The sequence below is a fragment of the Zootermopsis nevadensis genome, unplaced genomic scaffold (genome assembly GCF_977971745.1).
Source record: "Zootermopsis nevadensis isolate Lab colony 2312 unplaced genomic scaffold, Znev_1.0 Znev_ptg000001l, whole genome shotgun sequence".
Classification (NCBI taxonomy): Eukaryota; Metazoa; Arthropoda; class Insecta; order Blattodea; family Termopsidae; genus Zootermopsis; species Zootermopsis nevadensis.
In genome coordinates this window covers 1,187,674-1,206,526 of record NW_028259133.1, presented here as the reverse complement: position 1 = coordinate 1,206,526, position 18,853 = coordinate 1,187,674, and the positions used below count along the sequence as shown (strand labels likewise).

Here is an 18,853-nt window from a genome sequence, read left to right as displayed (position 1 = left end):
CCCCCGGGAAAGGACCCCGGTACCCATTGTGGAGGAGGCTGGGTGGGCCCCAGAGCCGGTCTGGACGCAGAGGCTAGAGGAAAAATCCTCTGCCCCCGCCGGGGATCGAACCCCGGTCGTCCAGCCCGTAGTTAGTCACTATACTGACTGAGCTATCCCGGCTCATCTGAACAGCGATGTAAAGAACTAAAACAGAACTATTTAACAAATAAACAAAAAAATGTTTTGCAATTTATAAATCACACCTGTAACAATATTGGCATAACAATTAAAATTGTTAAGTCATGGTTTTCGTAGACATTGTTGTATTTCATTAGTATGTATTGCCTTCAACAATCAGTTTTTCTTAGTCTGAAAATAACTGAGCTGTGAATCGCTTGTAGAAGTGCGTCTTAGACAGAATACTTTTGTGCTATTGAAGAATAGTGCGTTACACTCTCTGAATTTTGTTATTAATTCCACTGTTTATTGCTGGTGGACATCTATTTCCCTTCCCATGAACGAAGAGATAGGTAAAGACTATTTCTTATTTTATTGTTATTATTATTTATCAACATACGAGGAATCACAAATTTTTATAGTCTAGGGCAGAACGCTCCTTTCGGAGCTCCTCGGAGGGGTTGGTCAAGTTTTTAAAAAGCAACGAACCCCTTCGGGGTTGTGTTCCACAACAATGCCGAGTTTGTTTATAGTTTACATTGTTGTTTACACGGCATTGTTGTGTTCCACAACAATGTCGAGAAAACAAATATCTGTTGACATTGTTGATGACGTCATTTTTTGATTTTTGATTCTTTGTTGTTGAAGCGTTATTTGTTGACATTGTTGATTGATGACGTAATTTATTGACGACGACGAAATCATAAATTTTTATAGTATAATAGAAGAAGATTCACATGTGTTTATTAACTTATTAACCCTCAAGTCTCACGTGCACATATTTTTATCCATCCATTTCCTCCTAAGGGAGAAAGATCGTTACTTAGTATCAGAAAAGGGATATTCAATGCTCGCATTGTCGTGTATTGGCTATTCTGTTTAATGTACTACACGAGCATAGATGTCGCTTTTGTTAGGTTAAGTCGTGTCAATCTTGTTGTTGACGTGTAAATTGTGGATGGGAAGGAAAATTTTGAAGTTTTCGGTTTTCCTTGAACGAATTATAAAGTGATATAAGATGAACGCATTCAAGCGAGACAAAAAGGAAGAAGAAGAGGGTATGTGTAACAATATGAGTTTTTGGAAAGTTGGAGTGCCGAAAGGCTATCTTTTAATTGATGGGAGATTTAAAATAAAATATGTCAACTTCGTTCAGCAGTTGTTTATCTGGTGCCATAGATCCTAGCGTTTTAATGAAGTGACTGTGCTTTATTACTGTGTTCGGGTATCTCGTAGAAGAGAACTACCACTGTCCTCCTTTCCCGTTGTACTGTCTAGCATCTCATTAGATATCCAGTGATTGTTAAGATCGTGGCTTCGACTACCAAACACTTCAACAAAATGTCATAAAACAGTTTTCTTTTTTTAGTTACAGCCTTTCCATATTTGTAGTCGACACTTCGGATTAAGGGGAGCTTAGAATATCCGTAACATATATGTAGCTGCATTGCACTCAAATTGTATTAATGAACGTGAACAGTTGTCTGAAGGCTTTTTTGAGCACCAAAGCAGTATGTTGTTATTCCTTCGTGTATTTAGAGGGTTTTCTTTCTTATGATAAGTAGGGCAACCCTACATACAGCAGGAACTTTCAGAATAAAATCTAATTTCTAGGTGCAACATTTTAAATAGTTTTGTTCTGAGGTCATCATGTAGTTTAGCATGTCAATAATTTTAATGATTTTAAGTTCCATAAACTATGTAAAAAGTAACTGTACCCTAGTAAAAATGGTGAAAGACAACGTTACAACAATTATTGTTATCACTTCTTATCAAGGTCTTGTGGGAAGTTAGGCCATGTATATGCTATAAGAACATGAATTCTGACATTTTATCAGTTGTCATTTTTATTCTGTATGTGCACAGATAATTAACAAGATATTCAAACTGGGCCACTATTTAAAAGTACGTTATAAAATTATGTCAGTTATACGTTCCACAAGCAAACTGTTGAGAACCATTGCTTAATAGAACAGTGCAGAGAATTTTTAATGGTTGACATGCTGTTTTAATAGCGAACTGGAACCTGTGTACTTCAGAACAGAATTCAAGTTAATATAATTTGTGTAAAATCTGTAAATAATTGTTTCACGAAGATTTAGTTTTCGATAAATAAGTATTTGTAAGATAATTAAATATAAAGATTGTCAGACAAGAATGATCTAATGGGAAGTTGATATTGAAGTCAGGAATAGAGGAATCAAGTAGTATGTACATGTAAGTGGTTGTCTGTTGGACATTTACCTATATATAAAACCACTTACCATTTGGCAAGTTTGTCTGTGTTTATATAAATTATTCAGTTGGAGCTGTGAACGGTTCTTTCTGTGGTGTATACTTTGTTTACTCTTATTAGTTTGAGCATGTTTGAACTTGATTTCAGGAAGTGGTAATCCTTTCCAAAACATAGAAAAAACTACTGTCCTGCAAGAAACTCGGATATTCAATGACTGTCCCGTGGATTCAAGAAAATGCACACACATTCTTACCAAAATCTTGTATCTCTTGAACCAGGTAAGGTGCAGAAGGTTAGGAATATTGACTGAAGTTACTGTGTCATCAAATGTTGTCATTATTATGCCAATGAGCAGTGGTTTTATGACATGCTGTGTACTGCAATGAAGTGTTGTGAAACTGACAGTTTTTCAGCGTGATGTAATTATTTTAATTGGCCTGGAATGGATACATGTCGCTCTCTGTGTACTACTCTCTCTGTAGTGCAGGATATTCTTTAAAAGATTTTACTCAGCTTATTCAAAGAATAGCCCACTTTCTTCATGGAACCTGAAGGTTCATCACCGTGTTCACAAACACCTGCCACCAGACTCTGTCCTGAGCTAGTTGCATCCGGTTTGTTCGATCGATTCCTATCTCCCTAAGGTCCATCTTAACATTGATTTCATCTGAAATGTCATTCTGACTTGTTAGTGTCGTAACCAAGTATTTGAATTTCGTCATATTTTTTTACAATTCATTTGCTACCCTAATATTATGGATCTTTCCCGAATTCTGATGCCAGCACATGATCATATACTTTGTCTTTTTTGCATTAATTTCTAGACGAACATACGTACTAGGCCTTAAGAGTGTTTCTTTGTTCACTTTTAGAGTATTTATATTGTCGCCCAACATATTAATATCATCAGCACATACCAAAAGCTGATGTGTCCCATTCAATTCCAAACCGCCCTGATTCTCCTGGGCATTCCGGATGGCATATTCTAAGGTCAAATTAAAAAGTGGTGGCGATAGAGCATCTCCCTATGTCAGGCTATTCTAAATAGGAACTGAGTCTTAGGCTTTCTTGAAGTCTATAAATAGTTGATGTACTGTTCTGTTGTACTAAATTTTTTTCCCGAGTATCTGGTGATTGTAGAAAATTTGATCAGTTATACATCTATTAAAATGGAACCCAAACTGATGATCCCCATTATTTTCATTGAGATACGGAGTCAACCTCGCCAGAAGATTGTTGGATAAAATTTTGTAGGCAAATGATAAGAGCAAGATTTGTTGATAATTATTAGTCAGTCTTATTACCCTTTTTATGTATTGAATGGATATATATATTGTAAATCTTATTAATGAATTGTGAAATCTGTTCCTACGAGTGGAACAATGACATAGTGTTCTTGAAGGTTTGCATTTATCATCCTTTAAGGGATAAATGCAGTAACAAACCTTAGTTAATTGGTGGATGCTGGGATAGGGGAATGTCAGGCTGGCACCCTCAGTTAGTCTGGGTTTGTATTTGCTTGTATTTCTGATGTGAGAGATCTTGTTGAAACTCAGAATTGGGCGGGTATGTCAGACTCTTGGCCTGTGTGCCACATAGAGCCTATAACCCCCCTTCAGTTTGTTATGGGGCCTGACAGTCAGTGTCTTGAATTATACATGATTTGAGGCCTCAAATTTCCCTGTTTCCATAAATTTTAAGTTTCAGATGCATGTCAAATAGCTAATTGGGTGTGATGGTTTTATATTTTACTTAGACTTAAATAAAATGGAAATTTGTTTCAGTGGAATTCACATTTGTATGTGAGAAATCTTACATAATTATCAACCTTTAATTTTCTAATTTTATACCATTTGAATATACATGTTGGATTTAGTCATTTAGAGGTGAAAAGTGCTGGTGATTATTAGAAGTGCAAAATTTAGATACAAGGTATCCATGAAACATCTGCCAAGTTACAGATGGTTATTTATTTAATTATCTTGAGCAAAAAATTATACAGAAGGTTGGTTGGTGGGTTGCTCCTCCAGAGCTGTTTCTTCAGATTGCTCCATGAAGACGTTGGCGATGACAGGAGATAGCAGGGAACCCATGGCTACATCGTCAGTCTGCTCGTAGAATTGTCCGTTGAATTTGATCTATTTTTCCCTCAGGAACAGTTAATGTCTTTGAGTTTCCTCCCTTTTGAGATATAAAATTTATCACTCGAAATACGCCAGTGAATTATTACTCAGAGTTGTTTGGGTGACATTTCATGAGACATCGTGTAGACACTTATCTTGCCTATTGGCAAACATAGCTGAACTGTGTGTGTTGTTATATGTACAGTACTTTGTATGATGTATCTAAAATGTTTGTATGTAATTCAGGGTGAACAGCTTGGTACTACAGAAGCTACTGAAACATTCTTTGCCATAACAAAACTCTTCCAGTCTCAAGATGTTATTCTTCGACGTATGATGTATCTTGGTATCAAGGAGTTATCAACCATAGCTGAAGATGTGATTATTGTAACTTCAAGTTTGACTAAAGACATGACTGGGAAGGAGGATTTGTACAGAGCAGCTGCCATTCGTGCTCTGTGCAGTATAACTGATGTTAGTATTCTCTGCATATATTTATTATATTTATTTAGTGTTCTGTCTGACGACAGGTCCTTATGAACAGGATCCTTCCATCCTTTTCTCGGACTGGGACCTGTTCATATACGTTCTTGGCAGATGATCCAGAAGTGGTTTGCCATTGCCTTCTTCTGTGTGTGAATGGAGTAATTGTTGGGATGCCACGGAGGAAAACTCCGTGTTGCCTAGACCACGACCTTGCCCAACACAAGTTATAAATTCGGGAACCGCCGGGAATCGAACCCGAGACCCCAGGATTACAAGGCCAGCGTTCTAACCGCTAGACCACCTCATCTTATTATTATTTAGTGTTCTGTCTGACGACAGGTCCATATGAACAGGATCCTTCCATCCTTTTCTCGGACTGGGACCTGTTCATATACGTTCTTGGCAGAGATGATCAGAAGTGGTTTGCCATTGCCTTCTTCTGTGTGTAAGTGGAGTAATTGTTGGGATGCCACGGAGAAACCGGGGAAGCCCCCGGAGGAAAACTCCGTGATGCTTAGACCACGGCCTTGCCCAACACAAGTTATAAATTTGAGCACCACCGGGAATTGAACCCGGGACCCCAGGCTTACAAGGCTAGTGTTCTGACCGCTAGACCACCGTATATATATATATAAAAATGCGTGGGTTTTGCACTGGAGCATATAGCGCTGATATAACTTTGTTGTCAGTTGAAGGTAATTTCAGAGTAAAAATGAATGTTTCCACTCATCATTATACACATTATGGCTGCTGTATAGTATGTGTATATTTATTCTTTCACAAAAATTAATGACAAAATTCCATTTAAATTTATTGGAACACAATGTATAAGATACATTTCCTCCCAACCCAATATATTTGGTGGAGCAGTGATAAATATTTTCTTATTATGAAGTCATTTAAATTCAGCAGAATTGTGGAGACCATGCCAAACTAAATCTATCAGATTTACTCTCTTGTCTGGCATAATATCCTGATTATACTGGCTTCCAAACTGGTGCATGTTCTTGTACATTTCTGTCACAGTTTAAAAACCTGCATCCTTTTGGAAGGTGGTTCTGCCTCCATCAGCACGCAACTCTGTACAGCCTATTCATTTGAGTCCATTGGAAGACGCTAATCTCAATTGCCTGGGAGCAGAGCCAGCCTCTGAAACATTGTATATTTTTAGACTAATACAAAAAGGAAAAGTCCAGAAATATGCATTGATATAAATAAATGCTTTTGTCAGAAAACTTTGGATAAATCATACTGGCTTTTAGTTATTGTCCCATAGAACGATGATAATCTGAAGTAGAAAGCCCTTTTCTCATGTGAGAAAGTTCACCTTTTGTAGTTGAAGATGTTAATAAAATACTACTCAATGACAGCGACAAGTTATTGGATATGCTGGAGGAAATGTGTGTAATGGAACTGAGACTTTGCTGAAAGGTTTGCCATGTGAAGTATGCGGACACTGCAGTGCATTGACAAACTGTTCATAAATGATGGGTTAGGAAAGGGAGGGAAGGATGGGACCCCCGTGTGATGTTGGCAACCAAACCAAGAAGGGGGGCAGAGCACCTAGTAAGTAACAAAAAAACTTTTGGTCATGGCGCGGATATTTCGGCTTGCCGTAAACAAGTTTGCCTACTTAGAGTATTGAAGAGTTAAGTGAAGATATCTGGAATATCACTTTTTACGTAAAATAATTTCTTAAATTTCAAAGTAATTGATATTTCAGTGAGAACCAAAGTTAAAATAAATTACGTTTAGCACTTTGTCATTAAATTAGTTTAGAATTTAGAATTAAAGTCATTTTCTAGAATGTTATTCACCAGAGTCTGTTTCTGTTTGTATTTTGTAATTTAAAGTTTCTTTTACTGTGGATACAAATCAAGCTCACCCCAGAATAAATTTTGTAAAAGACAGATGATATATTTAACTGTTCTGTGTGTGTTTGTTTTTCCAAGAAAGAGGTGGTACAAAAGTACAGTGAGGATTTGCATCTTTTTACTGCAGTACAGATGAAAGTGTGATGCTGAGTACCTTCCATGTCACACTGATATTTTGTTGTGACTCATTGGACTTCCTAATTTTCAGGTGTCTATGCTCCAAGCGATTGAGAGGTACATGAAACAAGCTATTGTGGATCGTAACTCGGGAGTGAGCAGCGCTGCTTTGGTTAGCAGCTTACACCTCACAAAGATTGCAGGTGATGTTGTGAAACGATGGGTAAATGAGGCACAGGAAGCTGTCAACTCTGACAGGTACATGTTTACTCTGGTTATCAGAGAATGTAAAAGTTAAATTTGTTTTGTGTGTGAACAAATGGCGTTTAACATTTTCTATACCAGCTTTAAGTCTCCTCCTGGCCCAGTTTAATTAATGTAAACACAGTTCAGCATGTATCGAATAATGTAAATGTGTGTAATTTACCAATACCGATTTTAAGTTGAATACTTAAATTGGAGACCTCTGATCTTAGAGCAGATTTTTTTTTAATATTATGCCTGCCAATTTATTTACATTTGCAGTAGTATATGCGTTCTTTCTGTGCAGTGTGATGGTCCAGTACCATGCTCTGGGTGTCCTGTACCACATTCGCAAGTCCGATCGCTTAGCTGTTAACAAATTGGTTGCCAAATTAACTCGTATGTCTTTAAAATCTCCATATGCAGTCTGTATGTTGGTGAGTATAAAAAAATCATAAATTTTTATTTATATTTTGATAATGTCTATATGAGAATGATCCTATAGAATATTACATGTATGTCACTTTATAATATGGTAATTATGTGTATGAATGGTCGAGAATAAAATGAAATAAACATTTGTAATAATACGGATCACTGCTGTTCTTTCATGTACTTCAAACCACAAATTTTATACAATAAAATCTTTTCTTATTCTGCTGAGGATAATTTCAATTACAGCTTGAAATGCGAAGGGTCCTCGATTAACTTTAACACATGGCATACGGCATTTTTGTTGCGGCAGTACATGGGAAGTGTCACAGGGTGTACAGAAAGTTGGTAGACAAGTTAGAGATCAGGGTTACGAAGACTGAGCCAGGATGCATGGCTTCAGATATTTCTGAAAGAATAGTTTTATTATATGCAGAGAAGACAAAAGTAAAGGCGTCGGCTACGGCGCCTTAGGAGACCGTGGTGTATAATTTGTGTGCATTCTGGTATATTTTGTGTTTCTGATTGTGGCCGTCTTTTTAAAGAAGTCTGATTTCTATTTTAACTTTTATGTTATGTTGTTGACAGATTCGAATTGCTTACAAGTTGCTTGAGGAGGAAGATTCTTCAGGAGGTGCATCGTCATATTCTACACTGTTTGATTTCATAGAGTCATGTCTCCGTCATAAAAGTGAGATGGTGATCTATGAGGCTGCTCATGCTATTGTTAATCTGCGCCGTACAACGTCTGTGGAACTAGCCCCAGCCGTCAGTGTTCTGCAGTTGTTCTGCAGTAGCCCTAAACCAACTTTGAGGTTTGCTGCTGTCAGAACGTTGAATAAGGTAAGACTGTGCTAAGTGGTAGTCACTGTTCCTTGCATTCTGTGGAAAACAACCACTCTCTCGTTCACCTCGAACATGGATAAAATCAGTTTTTTTCTGCCTTATGTCGATTGTATATTTGTTACTCAAATATTCATTTAATCTTAATATGTTTGTTATCAGAAAATATTTTACCTTTATTTGTACTGTGGAGACTTTGTCATTTTACCTTTTCATTTTTCCTCGTGCATGTAAAGTAATTCACAAAATTCTAGCTACCCATCATTTCAGAAAAATTTGTCTTCCCATCTCATATCCAAAAATGTGAACGTTTAAACATGAAAAACTATAGTTTTACCTTTTGTTTTGTATGAGTGTGAAATGTGGTCTTTCACCTTAGCAGTAAATCATAGGCTGAGGGTGTTTGAGAGAAAGGTGCTGAGGCGAATATATGAACCTCATAAATGGGGGGGGGATAATATTAAAACATATCTTAACGAACTATAATATACAAAACTGTACTTTCCTCTGATACTGTAAGTGGGTTTGAAACATTATTAATCACATTAAGGGAAAATATTTGAGCCCAAGGGGAATGAAGTGACAGGAGGCTGGAGAAAACTGCATAACGAGGGGCTCCATAATCTTTGCTCTTCACCAGATATCATTAAGATGATCAAACAAAGGAGAGTGACGTGGGTATAACATGTTCCAGCATGGGGGAGATAAGAAATATGTATAAAATTTTGGCTGGAAGGGCTGAAGGGAACAGACCACCGCATGTTGTACTTCCAGAATCCCTGATTATCAGAAACAGAATCAAGTCATAGTTTGCAATGGTAGTAATATGGATTCTTTGTCATGGTAGCATTTTATGTGGTGGGAGCTTAGTTTTTCGAAGGTGTTTCATACCGCAGTAATAAGCTTTTTATGTTTGTTCTGTTTCGATTTCTCATACCACAGTGATTTCAGAGACGCTTACTGACAAACAGAATGAGTAGGTTGTTATTTATTTGCCTAATGAAATTAAAATTATGTTCTTTGAGGAGAAACACTCTTGCACAGAATTCTGTAGAGTATATTTGCTGTTCTCCCTTGCTGAAATTAGTTCCTGAGAGTGGTATCCGGTTTGTACATATGAATTGCTGTTAAAGTAAGAAATTATTAAACTTTTACGGTGGGTAACAGCGTTGTTTGTGTACACAGTTTCGCATAATTTGGATGCTTGTAACTTTTAGAGTTTCTGTGTGGGACATGGTAAACATTTCTAAAGTTGTCTTTTGGGTTCCCATTTGGAACAGAAGAGGATTTTAATTTTAATGAGTGTTTGATGTTGCAGGTTGCCATGTCTCACCCTGCAGCAGTAACAGCCTGCAATTTAGACCTGGAAAATCTTATCACTGACTCAAACCGGTCCATTGCCACATTGGCAATTACAACACTTCTGAAGACAGGAGCAGAATCTTCGGTGGACAGATTAATGAAGCAGATTGCTAGCTTCGTTTCTGAAATTAGTGATGAATTCAAAATAGTTGTGGTTCAGGTAAAGGTCAACTTTATGTAGTTTTTGTTAACTCTTCTAGAACACAAAATAATATAAGCTCATTGACAATAGATGTAATTTAAGTTAAAAGAGATGTGTTAAGATAAAGATATCTAAAGTAAATGAGGTGAGAAAATAGGCCATTTTTATGATCACAAGATTATATAAAGTCGGTTGATGGAATGAGGTAACCAAATGTTTTATTTGCTGCTGTGAACTTAATCATTCAGGACATGAAGTCAGCGTGGAGATGTCATCGTCTTTATCATAAGTCAGAACGTTCTGTTTTGTTACTGTGATATATTAAAAACTGTTTTAATCTGTTATTTCACTGTCTATTATAGTATAAACAATACAGTTTATTTATTTTCATATGCAGTTCTTTAAATCTGTTCCGTTTGTCTGTGATCACAGGCAATCCGAGCACTTTGTTTGAAATTTCCACGTAAGCACAGTGTCCTGATGAACTTTCTCTCGGCCATGTTGAGGGATGAAGGAGGGCTAGAATACAAGGCCTCGATTGCTGATACCATCATTACCATAATTGAAGAAAATCCAGAAGCAAAAGAGACCGGTAATTAATATTTTATGTTATTTAGTGAACATAGTTTCATCTGAAACATAAATACACACTTCCTGTAATAAGATTAAGTATTAGAAGTGTGCATTTTAAAGATTTGTTCAGGTTTTATTCAGTAAGACTGGCATGTTCAGAATTGAATACGATGAAATATGCTACTGGACTCCGGTTTTATGTTGATTCACAAAGATATTACAGAAAGTAGTAGTTTGCCACTGCTGATTTTAATTTCCAGAATTATACTTTGATATTGGCTGCAGTTTTGATGGTAGATTAAAATGGGAAGGAGTTTCTGTTTGCCCAAAGTAATTATATTTGTGGCCGTGGGTCTTCTGCGTTGTGACGCAGTCTAGTCCTCCAGGTGGTTATCAGCGTTTTGGACGAATGTTGGTAACTAACAGCCTACAAGACTACGTACATGGCTTCACAACTCATGTTTAAAATATGGCACTGTTTTGAGTAGCAGAACTGCTCTGTTTCCTGTCATGTAAATTTATTTCCTTAGGGGACCCATTTTCCTGAAAAATGTATTTATTATGTTTACAGAATGCATGTTAAATGAAAATTACTTATTCATGCCGAAGCTGGTAGGGCCTCGGTTATTGCGTAAGGTAATAAACTGATTAGCTTCCAGTTTTTCATTTTACCACTGTGTCCAGAAAGGCTCTGGGGCTCATCCATTCTCCTTTTGAAAGCATAGCAGTTGCTTGACGTTATCCAGGTTGCATCCTGAGCCAGGCTGAAGAATGTGATGACCCGTACCTGTTTTGTGTGTGTCTTCATGGTGGTGTGTTTGTCACATGGATAACTTGCCTTACACTCATTAAATATTTGTATCGTGGAGATCTTATGGTGCTTTCAGCTCTACAAAGCTTATAAGCAAACTGTTAGAACATGATAGAACATATTCATCCACTGACAGAACTTTATTTATAAAATATGTCTGTACTTCAGTATATTTTGTGTGTTCATTTATCCATGAAAATAAAATGAAGCCTTGTCTGAAAACATGTTTAATTTGGATCAAGTTTGTCATTATGAACTGGCTGCAGATACCAGGTACAGAACCTTTAGGAAGTAAAAATTTGCAGTTTGTCTAACACATACATGAAAAGGTTGAAGTAATATTGGCTATAAATTCCATTCTCATATGTTACGTTCTGCATGCTGAGAATTTGGCAGTGACATGTGCCTATTTGTAAGACTTGAGGTTCTCACAGCGGTGAGTATGAAGATTTCTGTCTTCTGGGTTATTGCGCTGTGTAGTCTGGTCGATGTTAACCAACGTTTCAGAGGTCATACTGCCTCCGTCATCAGGGCGATCGCCCTGATGACGGAGGCAGTATGACCTCTGAAACGTTGGTTAACATCGACCAGACTACACAGCGCAATAACCCAGAAGACAGAAATCTTCATGTGCCTATTTGTTCCCTTAGGTTTGGCACACCTTTGTGAGTTTATTGAGGACTGTGAACATACGAGCCTTGCTGTCCGCATTCTACATTTGCTTGGAAAGGAAGGCCCCCGCACTAAGCAGCCGTCCAGGTAATGTTTTCTGTTGTATAGACATGCTGTGTGAAAGTTGAATAGATTAAAGGTACTTTTCTTTTAATTTTTATAATATTTTCCATATTTCTAAGGAAATACAAGCTAATGTCAGCTCATGCCTTACTCCGTAATAACTTTTACACAAATTTACTGTTTCTCTTGAAGCTTTGTTTTTCACATTTATATTAGACTATCTTATACTGGATGAAACAAAAGTAATGCACATTCTGTCGATAGTTTGATACCTTGTTAAAAAAAAGTCAAAAATTATATATAACACACGTCCTGAGGCATTTAGTTTTCAAGATACATTGTAGGAAAGTCGTACTTTCCTATTTTCTACAATTGGTAATATTAACACGAAGGATGAGCAAACTTGTGAGATGGGATCAACACTGGCACCACATACAATAAGGCCATACAGTGATGAATGGTTTTAGATTTTTTGGAAATACTTGATTTTTTGTGTGTGCGTGTGTGTCCTGATATGGAATACACCTTTCCAATCTTGTTGTAATTATGATGTTTGAGTTGATACCATGTACTTATCTAGGTCTTTGAAGCTGAAGCTCATCCAAATAATATTTAAGAATTCAAAGAATTAGTTAATGCGCTTTAAGCAAATACTTGATGTTTACAGCGAGAATCATGTGAAGTACACATATACAAAATGCATAGTTACTGATTGTAAAGCAGCTGACACATAATTACCACTGAGCTTTGAAGGGTTAAAGCATCATGTTTATTGTTATTGAACTACCCAAAATAGTAATTCACATGAGGAGTGATTATTTTAAATTTTTCTTATGATCTTAGCGCATAACCTCCACGTTGTTCACAGATATATTCGATTCATCTATAACCGTGTTATCCTGGAGAATGCGCCGGTCAGAGCCGCTGCAGTGGCTGCTATGTCTCAGTTTGGAGCAACCTGTCCTGATCTTCTGCCCAATATACAGGTTGTATTCAGGCACATGTTTTGTGAAACTTTGCACTCGTAATCTGCACATCACATGCCAGATTCAGTAATTAAAATCACAATCATTAATTGTTAATTAATGATTGTTATGTTCAGAGCTTTTGTTGCTGACACAAATACTATTTTTAATCATCAGTCTGAAAATTGAATCAAAGGCTTTGTTTGTATCATAGGAGGTCAATTTCATTCCACTCGCTCCAATGTGCCAGTTCATTTCAGAAGTCGAGGCAGTTTGGAATGCGTTCACTCTGCAGTGAATTGAGAGGAAACGATTAGAAATTAGACAGATGTGCAGTCGGGCAAAAAATAATGTTTGTGTGTCAAGGCAAATACAGTCTGGTTATACACAACTAATAAAACAGACCTGAAGGTTGGCGTGTTGTATGTCCCTTCGTCTTTCCCGTCCCATCTAAAAAGGAAGTTATATTATTTAATGCCAATTTTAATGGATTTTCAGCAACAGAAAATCCATTAAAATTGGCATTGCTGTTTGCCACGCAGGTTCTGTTAGCTCGTTGTCAGATGGATACTGATGATGAGGTCAGAGACAGGGCCACCTACTACTACAGCATTCTTGAGAAACAGGATAAATCATTGGCCAACCATTACATCGTGGAAGGATTGCAGGTCAGTTACCACTTTAAATAAAACCATCGAAACCAAAACTGCGAGTGCACGTGCGAAAACGTAATAGTGGAACAAGGTATTTTTGTGTAATTTTCTTTTTTGCCATTAAGCTTCTCATATTAGAAGGCCATCACATTGTCATACGAGTTCTCTCGAAGTTCTTTGTTTTATTTATTCATGGTTTGTTTAGCAATGTTGGTAATGGCTCATATATGGTATTGAGTGAAAGGATGATAAAAGAGTGATGTTCTGGAAAGGATATGGAAGGAAGTAGTCTTGACGTAATTTAAGGTACTTTCCTTACATTTGCGTAGAGGGACCGAGGAAACTTGCGAAAACCTTCAGGATGAGATTTGAACCTTGTACGTGATGAATAGGAAGTAGGAGTGCTAACCACATGGCCACAGTGTTCATTGGGGTTAATCATGCAGTTACTGAAGGAATAAATTCAAAATAATGTTGAGTTTATTATAATTTTAAGCAACGTTGATCCAACAACTGATCTCCTAGGTACTTAGATAATATGTGTATGAAATAACATACATTTTGAGCATATTAAAGAATTTGATAACCCTACCTCACATTTCTGAGAGATGAATAATGAAGCAATTTAAAGATCTTATGCTTGTGGTTTATAGTTTCTTTTAAGTAGTGTGATGTAGAGAATCACATTCCTAAATTTAAGGCGGTCTGTTGATATGCGTGTTTTACTAGGATTTTTGGGAGATTAAATGCGAGAGCTGAGGATCATTTGTCTCTTTCCCACTGTTCAGAAATTGCTCACCTGTTGAATTTGCTGATTTGCTTGAAACTATTCCACATAAAATTGTTTTTAACTGTCAGGTGTGGTTTTAATTAATTACATTTTGAAGAATATTCATCAAAAGAAATTTTCTTATCATTTCTTTAAAAACATCATTCAAACAATTTCACAAAAGCACAATATTAAAAATGACGAAAGATTTGCCAAGGTTCTTGGGTTCCTCTACATATTTTTATTGCAGTTGTAACATTGTATTTTATGGAAGAACTTTTCAGATAATATTTATTTAAATTGTGCTGAAATTGTTATCTGAATTTTATTCATAAAGTTTATGACTGTTTTATTTAATTAAATTTTCCAGGTTTCGATACCCAGTCTTGAAAGAGCTCTTCACCAATATACCATTAGTCCATCAGATGTTCCATTTGACATGAAATCAGTACCTTTAGCAGCTGTTCCATCTGCTGAGGAAATTGTTAATCCGTCTGGTAAAGGTGTACAAGCTGATGGCATGCTCATCTCTACTGCTTTGTCAGGTAATTTGTTTGTAAATATAAGCAATTAGATCATGTACCAGTGTCTTTGGAGCACAGACTGTAGGAAGCAAGATTTCTGCTATTCTACCTGTTCAGTACCTAGACTTTAAGATATATGACATCTTTGTGTTGCATAGGTTCAAAGGTCTCGGCTGTAGCTGTCACTGTTAGTCGCGAAGAGTCATATGCGGAGAAACTACGCAACGTGCCGGAATTGGTAGCGCTTGGCCCACTGTTCCGCAGCTCAGATCCCGTTGAACTTACAGAATCAGAAACAGAATATGTGGTGCGCTGTATCAAGCATTCCTTTCCACAACACCTTGTTCTGCAGGTACAGTAGAGTCTGAATTGTGATGGTTTTTAAATTCTATCTTTGGGAAATAAGAGAATTTTTAGTTTTTAATTTTCATAATTTCTTGTTTTATAGAATTGAAATCTTATGGAAACATGAAGATGTCTGTTTTCTGGATTATTGTGCTGTGTAGTCTGGTAGAAGTTTACTAACATTTCAGAGGTCCTTGCAGCCTCCATCGTCGCTCTGATGATGGAGGCAGCAAGGACCTCTGAAATGTTGGTAAACTTCTACCAGACTACATGGCGGAACAACCCAGAAGACAGCCATCTTCAGACTCACTGCTGTGAGAACCTCAAATCCTACAAGAAAAAACAGTTTTGAAAAATAAAACTGGTGTTAGACAGTCACTTCATTCTTGTAAGCCATCCACTTTGATAGAAGTGTCGTTCCTACAAGAGGAAGGTGAAACTTGAGAAGAAACTGTTTCTGGTGGATGTGGAGAGTCAGTTGAAGAGTTTTGCGTCCAGTGCGGCAGTGCATGTTTAGAGTGGTGACATGAAGCATGTTCAGGGTATGCGATAGCAGGAGCATTTTTGTGTGATAGTTGTTACTGTGCACTCTTGGTCTCCCTGACGCACGCTGTTGGACACCAAAGTGGCCAAGAGTACACATTTCAGTACTTCTGTTAGCATTGTCTTTTATCTTCTTTATGTGAATTTATTAGTAAAACTGCTGATCATAGCCTGAAACGTCTTAGGTGTGCGCTCTTATATGCCTTCCCCATACAGATCATCTGTACTGCAGCCACTCTAGCGATAGACTTTCAATAAATGTGCAAAGTAATGAACTGGAGGAACAAATGAACAATCTGTCCATTACCTTTTATGTTTTACTATTTTCAGTTCGATTGCTTGAACACATTAAATGATCAGCTGCTGGAGAATGTGCGAGTCCAGGTGGAACCACCTGATGGTTATCAGCTGGTGCGAGAAGTTCCCTGCCCTTGTCTTCCATATTCAGAGACAGGGACAGCGTATGTGGCATTGAAATTTCCTGAAGAATTGGGAGCCACAATTGGTGAGTAATGTTTTAATTGAGATATGCTAACAATTTGAAATGTCTGTGGACTGTTAATCTATTTAAATTAATGTGTGCTCCTGTGACTGATTTTTTGTGAAGTATGTTCCATTACATGTTTCTTGTAAACTGAGTATAAGATGACTTTTGGATAAGGAAAAACCTGAAGATGATGCTTCGCATTGAAACATGTAGTAAATGAAGGCGCAGTATTGTAACAACGTTGTAACGATGAATAGCGCAAATTTTAAATTTTAACATCTGTAAATAAAGTTTGTGTATAGACCTGAATTATATTATATATTTTGATTATAAAACACAAACATGACGCATTTAAACCTTAAACTTAATCAGTTTTGTTACTTATCCATACACAGTTTTTGGTGCAGTTCTGTTGGCAATCCTTAACTTATTTTCTCATGTCCTTCATAGTGGTCCAATTTAAGTTCTTCTCTCTTCTTCTATGGCTCTCCGGTCCGTATTTGGTCCATGGCCTCCTCAATTATCCTCTTCCATCAGTCCTCTGTTAGGTCCGTCTGTCCGAGGCTTTGATCAGGGTTTCGAAACATCTTCCTTTTTACGGTGCAAGCTTGTTTGCCTTGCGACCTGGAGGATCAGGGTACCTGTCTTAGTCTGACCTCTCCCCCTTGACCAATCTGGCTAGGGAGGCCCTACCAGTAGCTATGCTACTGCCAGCATAGCTCTTGTGGTCACTGAGGTACTCAGGCCCCACCACCACGACAAGGTGCAGGTACCACCATTTTAAGTTCTACCAAAACTTAATCTCAGTGATTTCTCAAGTCCTTACAGTGCCCATTGCTGGTGGCTGCCATCATGCACATGTATGGTTGTACAAATTTGAACTGCACATTTCATCATTGGGAAATTTTTCACACTCTTGGCCTGCATATAGGCAGCTAAAATTTTGAGTGCAGTCATTACTACTTAAAACGAGCATAATTTCAGGCGAGGTCTCAATCTCACCATTCCCTTATAAGATTCAGGGAATGGAAAATCTTTTAACTTAATGCTACGAGAAGCTGAAACAGATTAACTCCTTCCTTAAGATGCTAGATTTTTCTAACAAATTTTATTTTTCCAAGATTGTTTGAGTAACATGTCTTTCCTAACAGGTACATTTAATGCAACTCTGAAGTTTCTGGTGAAGGATTGCGATCCAGCCACGGGCTTACCGGACTCTGATGAAGGCTATGATGACGAGTACATGGTGAGTGATGCACTGGATGGTGGCACTCTTAAAATGGTTAATGGTTAAATGTGCCCTGAATTAGCAAAGTTGATAATACATAAATTACTGTGAACCACAAGGATAAATAAGAACTTGCTGTAAGGAAACTTGAACAAATTTTCGAGGATAAATTGAAAATGTAATGAAAGTAGTTAAAGACGTAGAATAATGGGACTAATGTTTTGATTCACATTAAATAAAAGCTTGTAATGCATGTGGCTGAATGCCTTCAAAACGTTCGGGTGTTTTCTTACATCATTTACTGAGTTATTTATAAACATCAAATTTTCATACAAATGTATGAACTTCCCTGAATCTTCTGAATAAGAAATAAAATTTGCTTAATTACGGTGGAATTCTGCCTTTGTAAATCTTGATCTTCCTGCATACAGTAATTGTGCACTAAATACACAAATTTAAATTGGATACTGTCTTCTGAAGCAAATGGATAGAGTACAATGCCAGTTAAGCAGACCACTCACCTCCATCTACCCTCAAGGTTAAGAATGCATGGACTTCTGTCTCTACTCCGTCGTGCCTTCATTTAAAAGTAAATAACTGTTGCCGACATATTTTTCATGTTGGTATGTTCAGCTTGAGGATGTTGAGGTGACACTTGGTGACCAGATACAGAAAGTAACAAAGACAAACTTTGGTGCTGCTTGGGAAGAAGCTGGCAATAGTTATTGTGAACTCGAAGACACATACAGTCTGTCCAGTGTGAGCACATTGGAAGAAGCCGTGAAGGACATCGTCAATTTCCTGGGTATGCAGCCAGCTGAGCGGAGTGACAGAGTCCCCGAAGGAAAGTCCTCACATACAGTCTTCCTAGCAGGTTGGTCACATAAGTTTGGAATGCAAAAACAGTTTAACTTTATTGCATGGGAATAAGAGATTTTGGCCCCCATAGTACAAGACTGATGGCTAGGTTTAATGGTTCGCTGATATGCAACTGCAGTGCACAGGCAGCTGGATTATGAGTGCAAAATATGGCCAGTAAAGTTTAAGGGACATAAAGATTAAAATCGTTAGGGCTCACATCCTGTTCAGGACAGTGCTTGGATATGGCATTTTTAATTGCATGTCACCACAATCTTATGTGTTCGTAAGTGTGGGATATACGATATTAGTGCATTTGTGTTCCTTTATTGGTGACAATGGAGG

General features: G+C 37.4%; 1 protein-coding gene across 4 annotated transcripts in view; it reads left to right on the top strand.

Annotated features, from left to right (window-relative positions):
• The first annotated feature begins 356 nt into the window (after positions 1-356).
• Positions 357-18,853, top strand: part of gammaCOP (coat protein (coatomer) gamma) — a 26,675-nt gene continuing 8,178 nt past the window's right edge. For 3 of the 4 annotated variants that reach the window (XM_022084342.2, XM_087346084.1, XM_022084334.2), the window contains exons 1-16: positions 1,048-1,217; positions 2,543-2,673; positions 4,765-4,992; positions 7,087-7,253; positions 7,546-7,675; positions 8,259-8,513; positions 9,832-10,035; positions 10,450-10,609; positions 12,052-12,160; positions 13,005-13,122; positions 13,644-13,769; positions 14,894-15,068; positions 15,206-15,399; positions 16,266-16,440; positions 17,574-17,668; positions 18,284-18,524. In XM_022084342.2, coding sequence (XP_021940034.2) covers positions 1,178-1,217; positions 2,543-2,673; positions 4,765-4,992; positions 7,087-7,253; positions 7,546-7,675; positions 8,259-8,513; positions 9,832-10,035; positions 10,450-10,609; positions 12,052-12,160; positions 13,005-13,122; positions 13,644-13,769; positions 14,894-15,068; positions 15,206-15,399; positions 16,266-16,440; positions 17,574-17,668; positions 18,284-18,524 — 2,548 coding nt within the window. In that variant the 5' untranslated portion in view covers positions 1,048-1,177. Of the gene's footprint in view, positions 513-1,047; positions 1,218-2,542; positions 2,674-4,764; positions 4,993-7,086; positions 7,254-7,545; positions 7,676-8,258; positions 8,514-9,831; positions 10,036-10,449; positions 10,610-12,051; positions 12,161-13,004; positions 13,123-13,643; positions 13,770-14,893; positions 15,069-15,205; positions 15,400-16,265; positions 16,441-17,573; positions 17,669-18,283; positions 18,525-18,853 lie in introns of those variants that run through there. The other variant, XM_022084360.2, reaches the window with a different exon arrangement.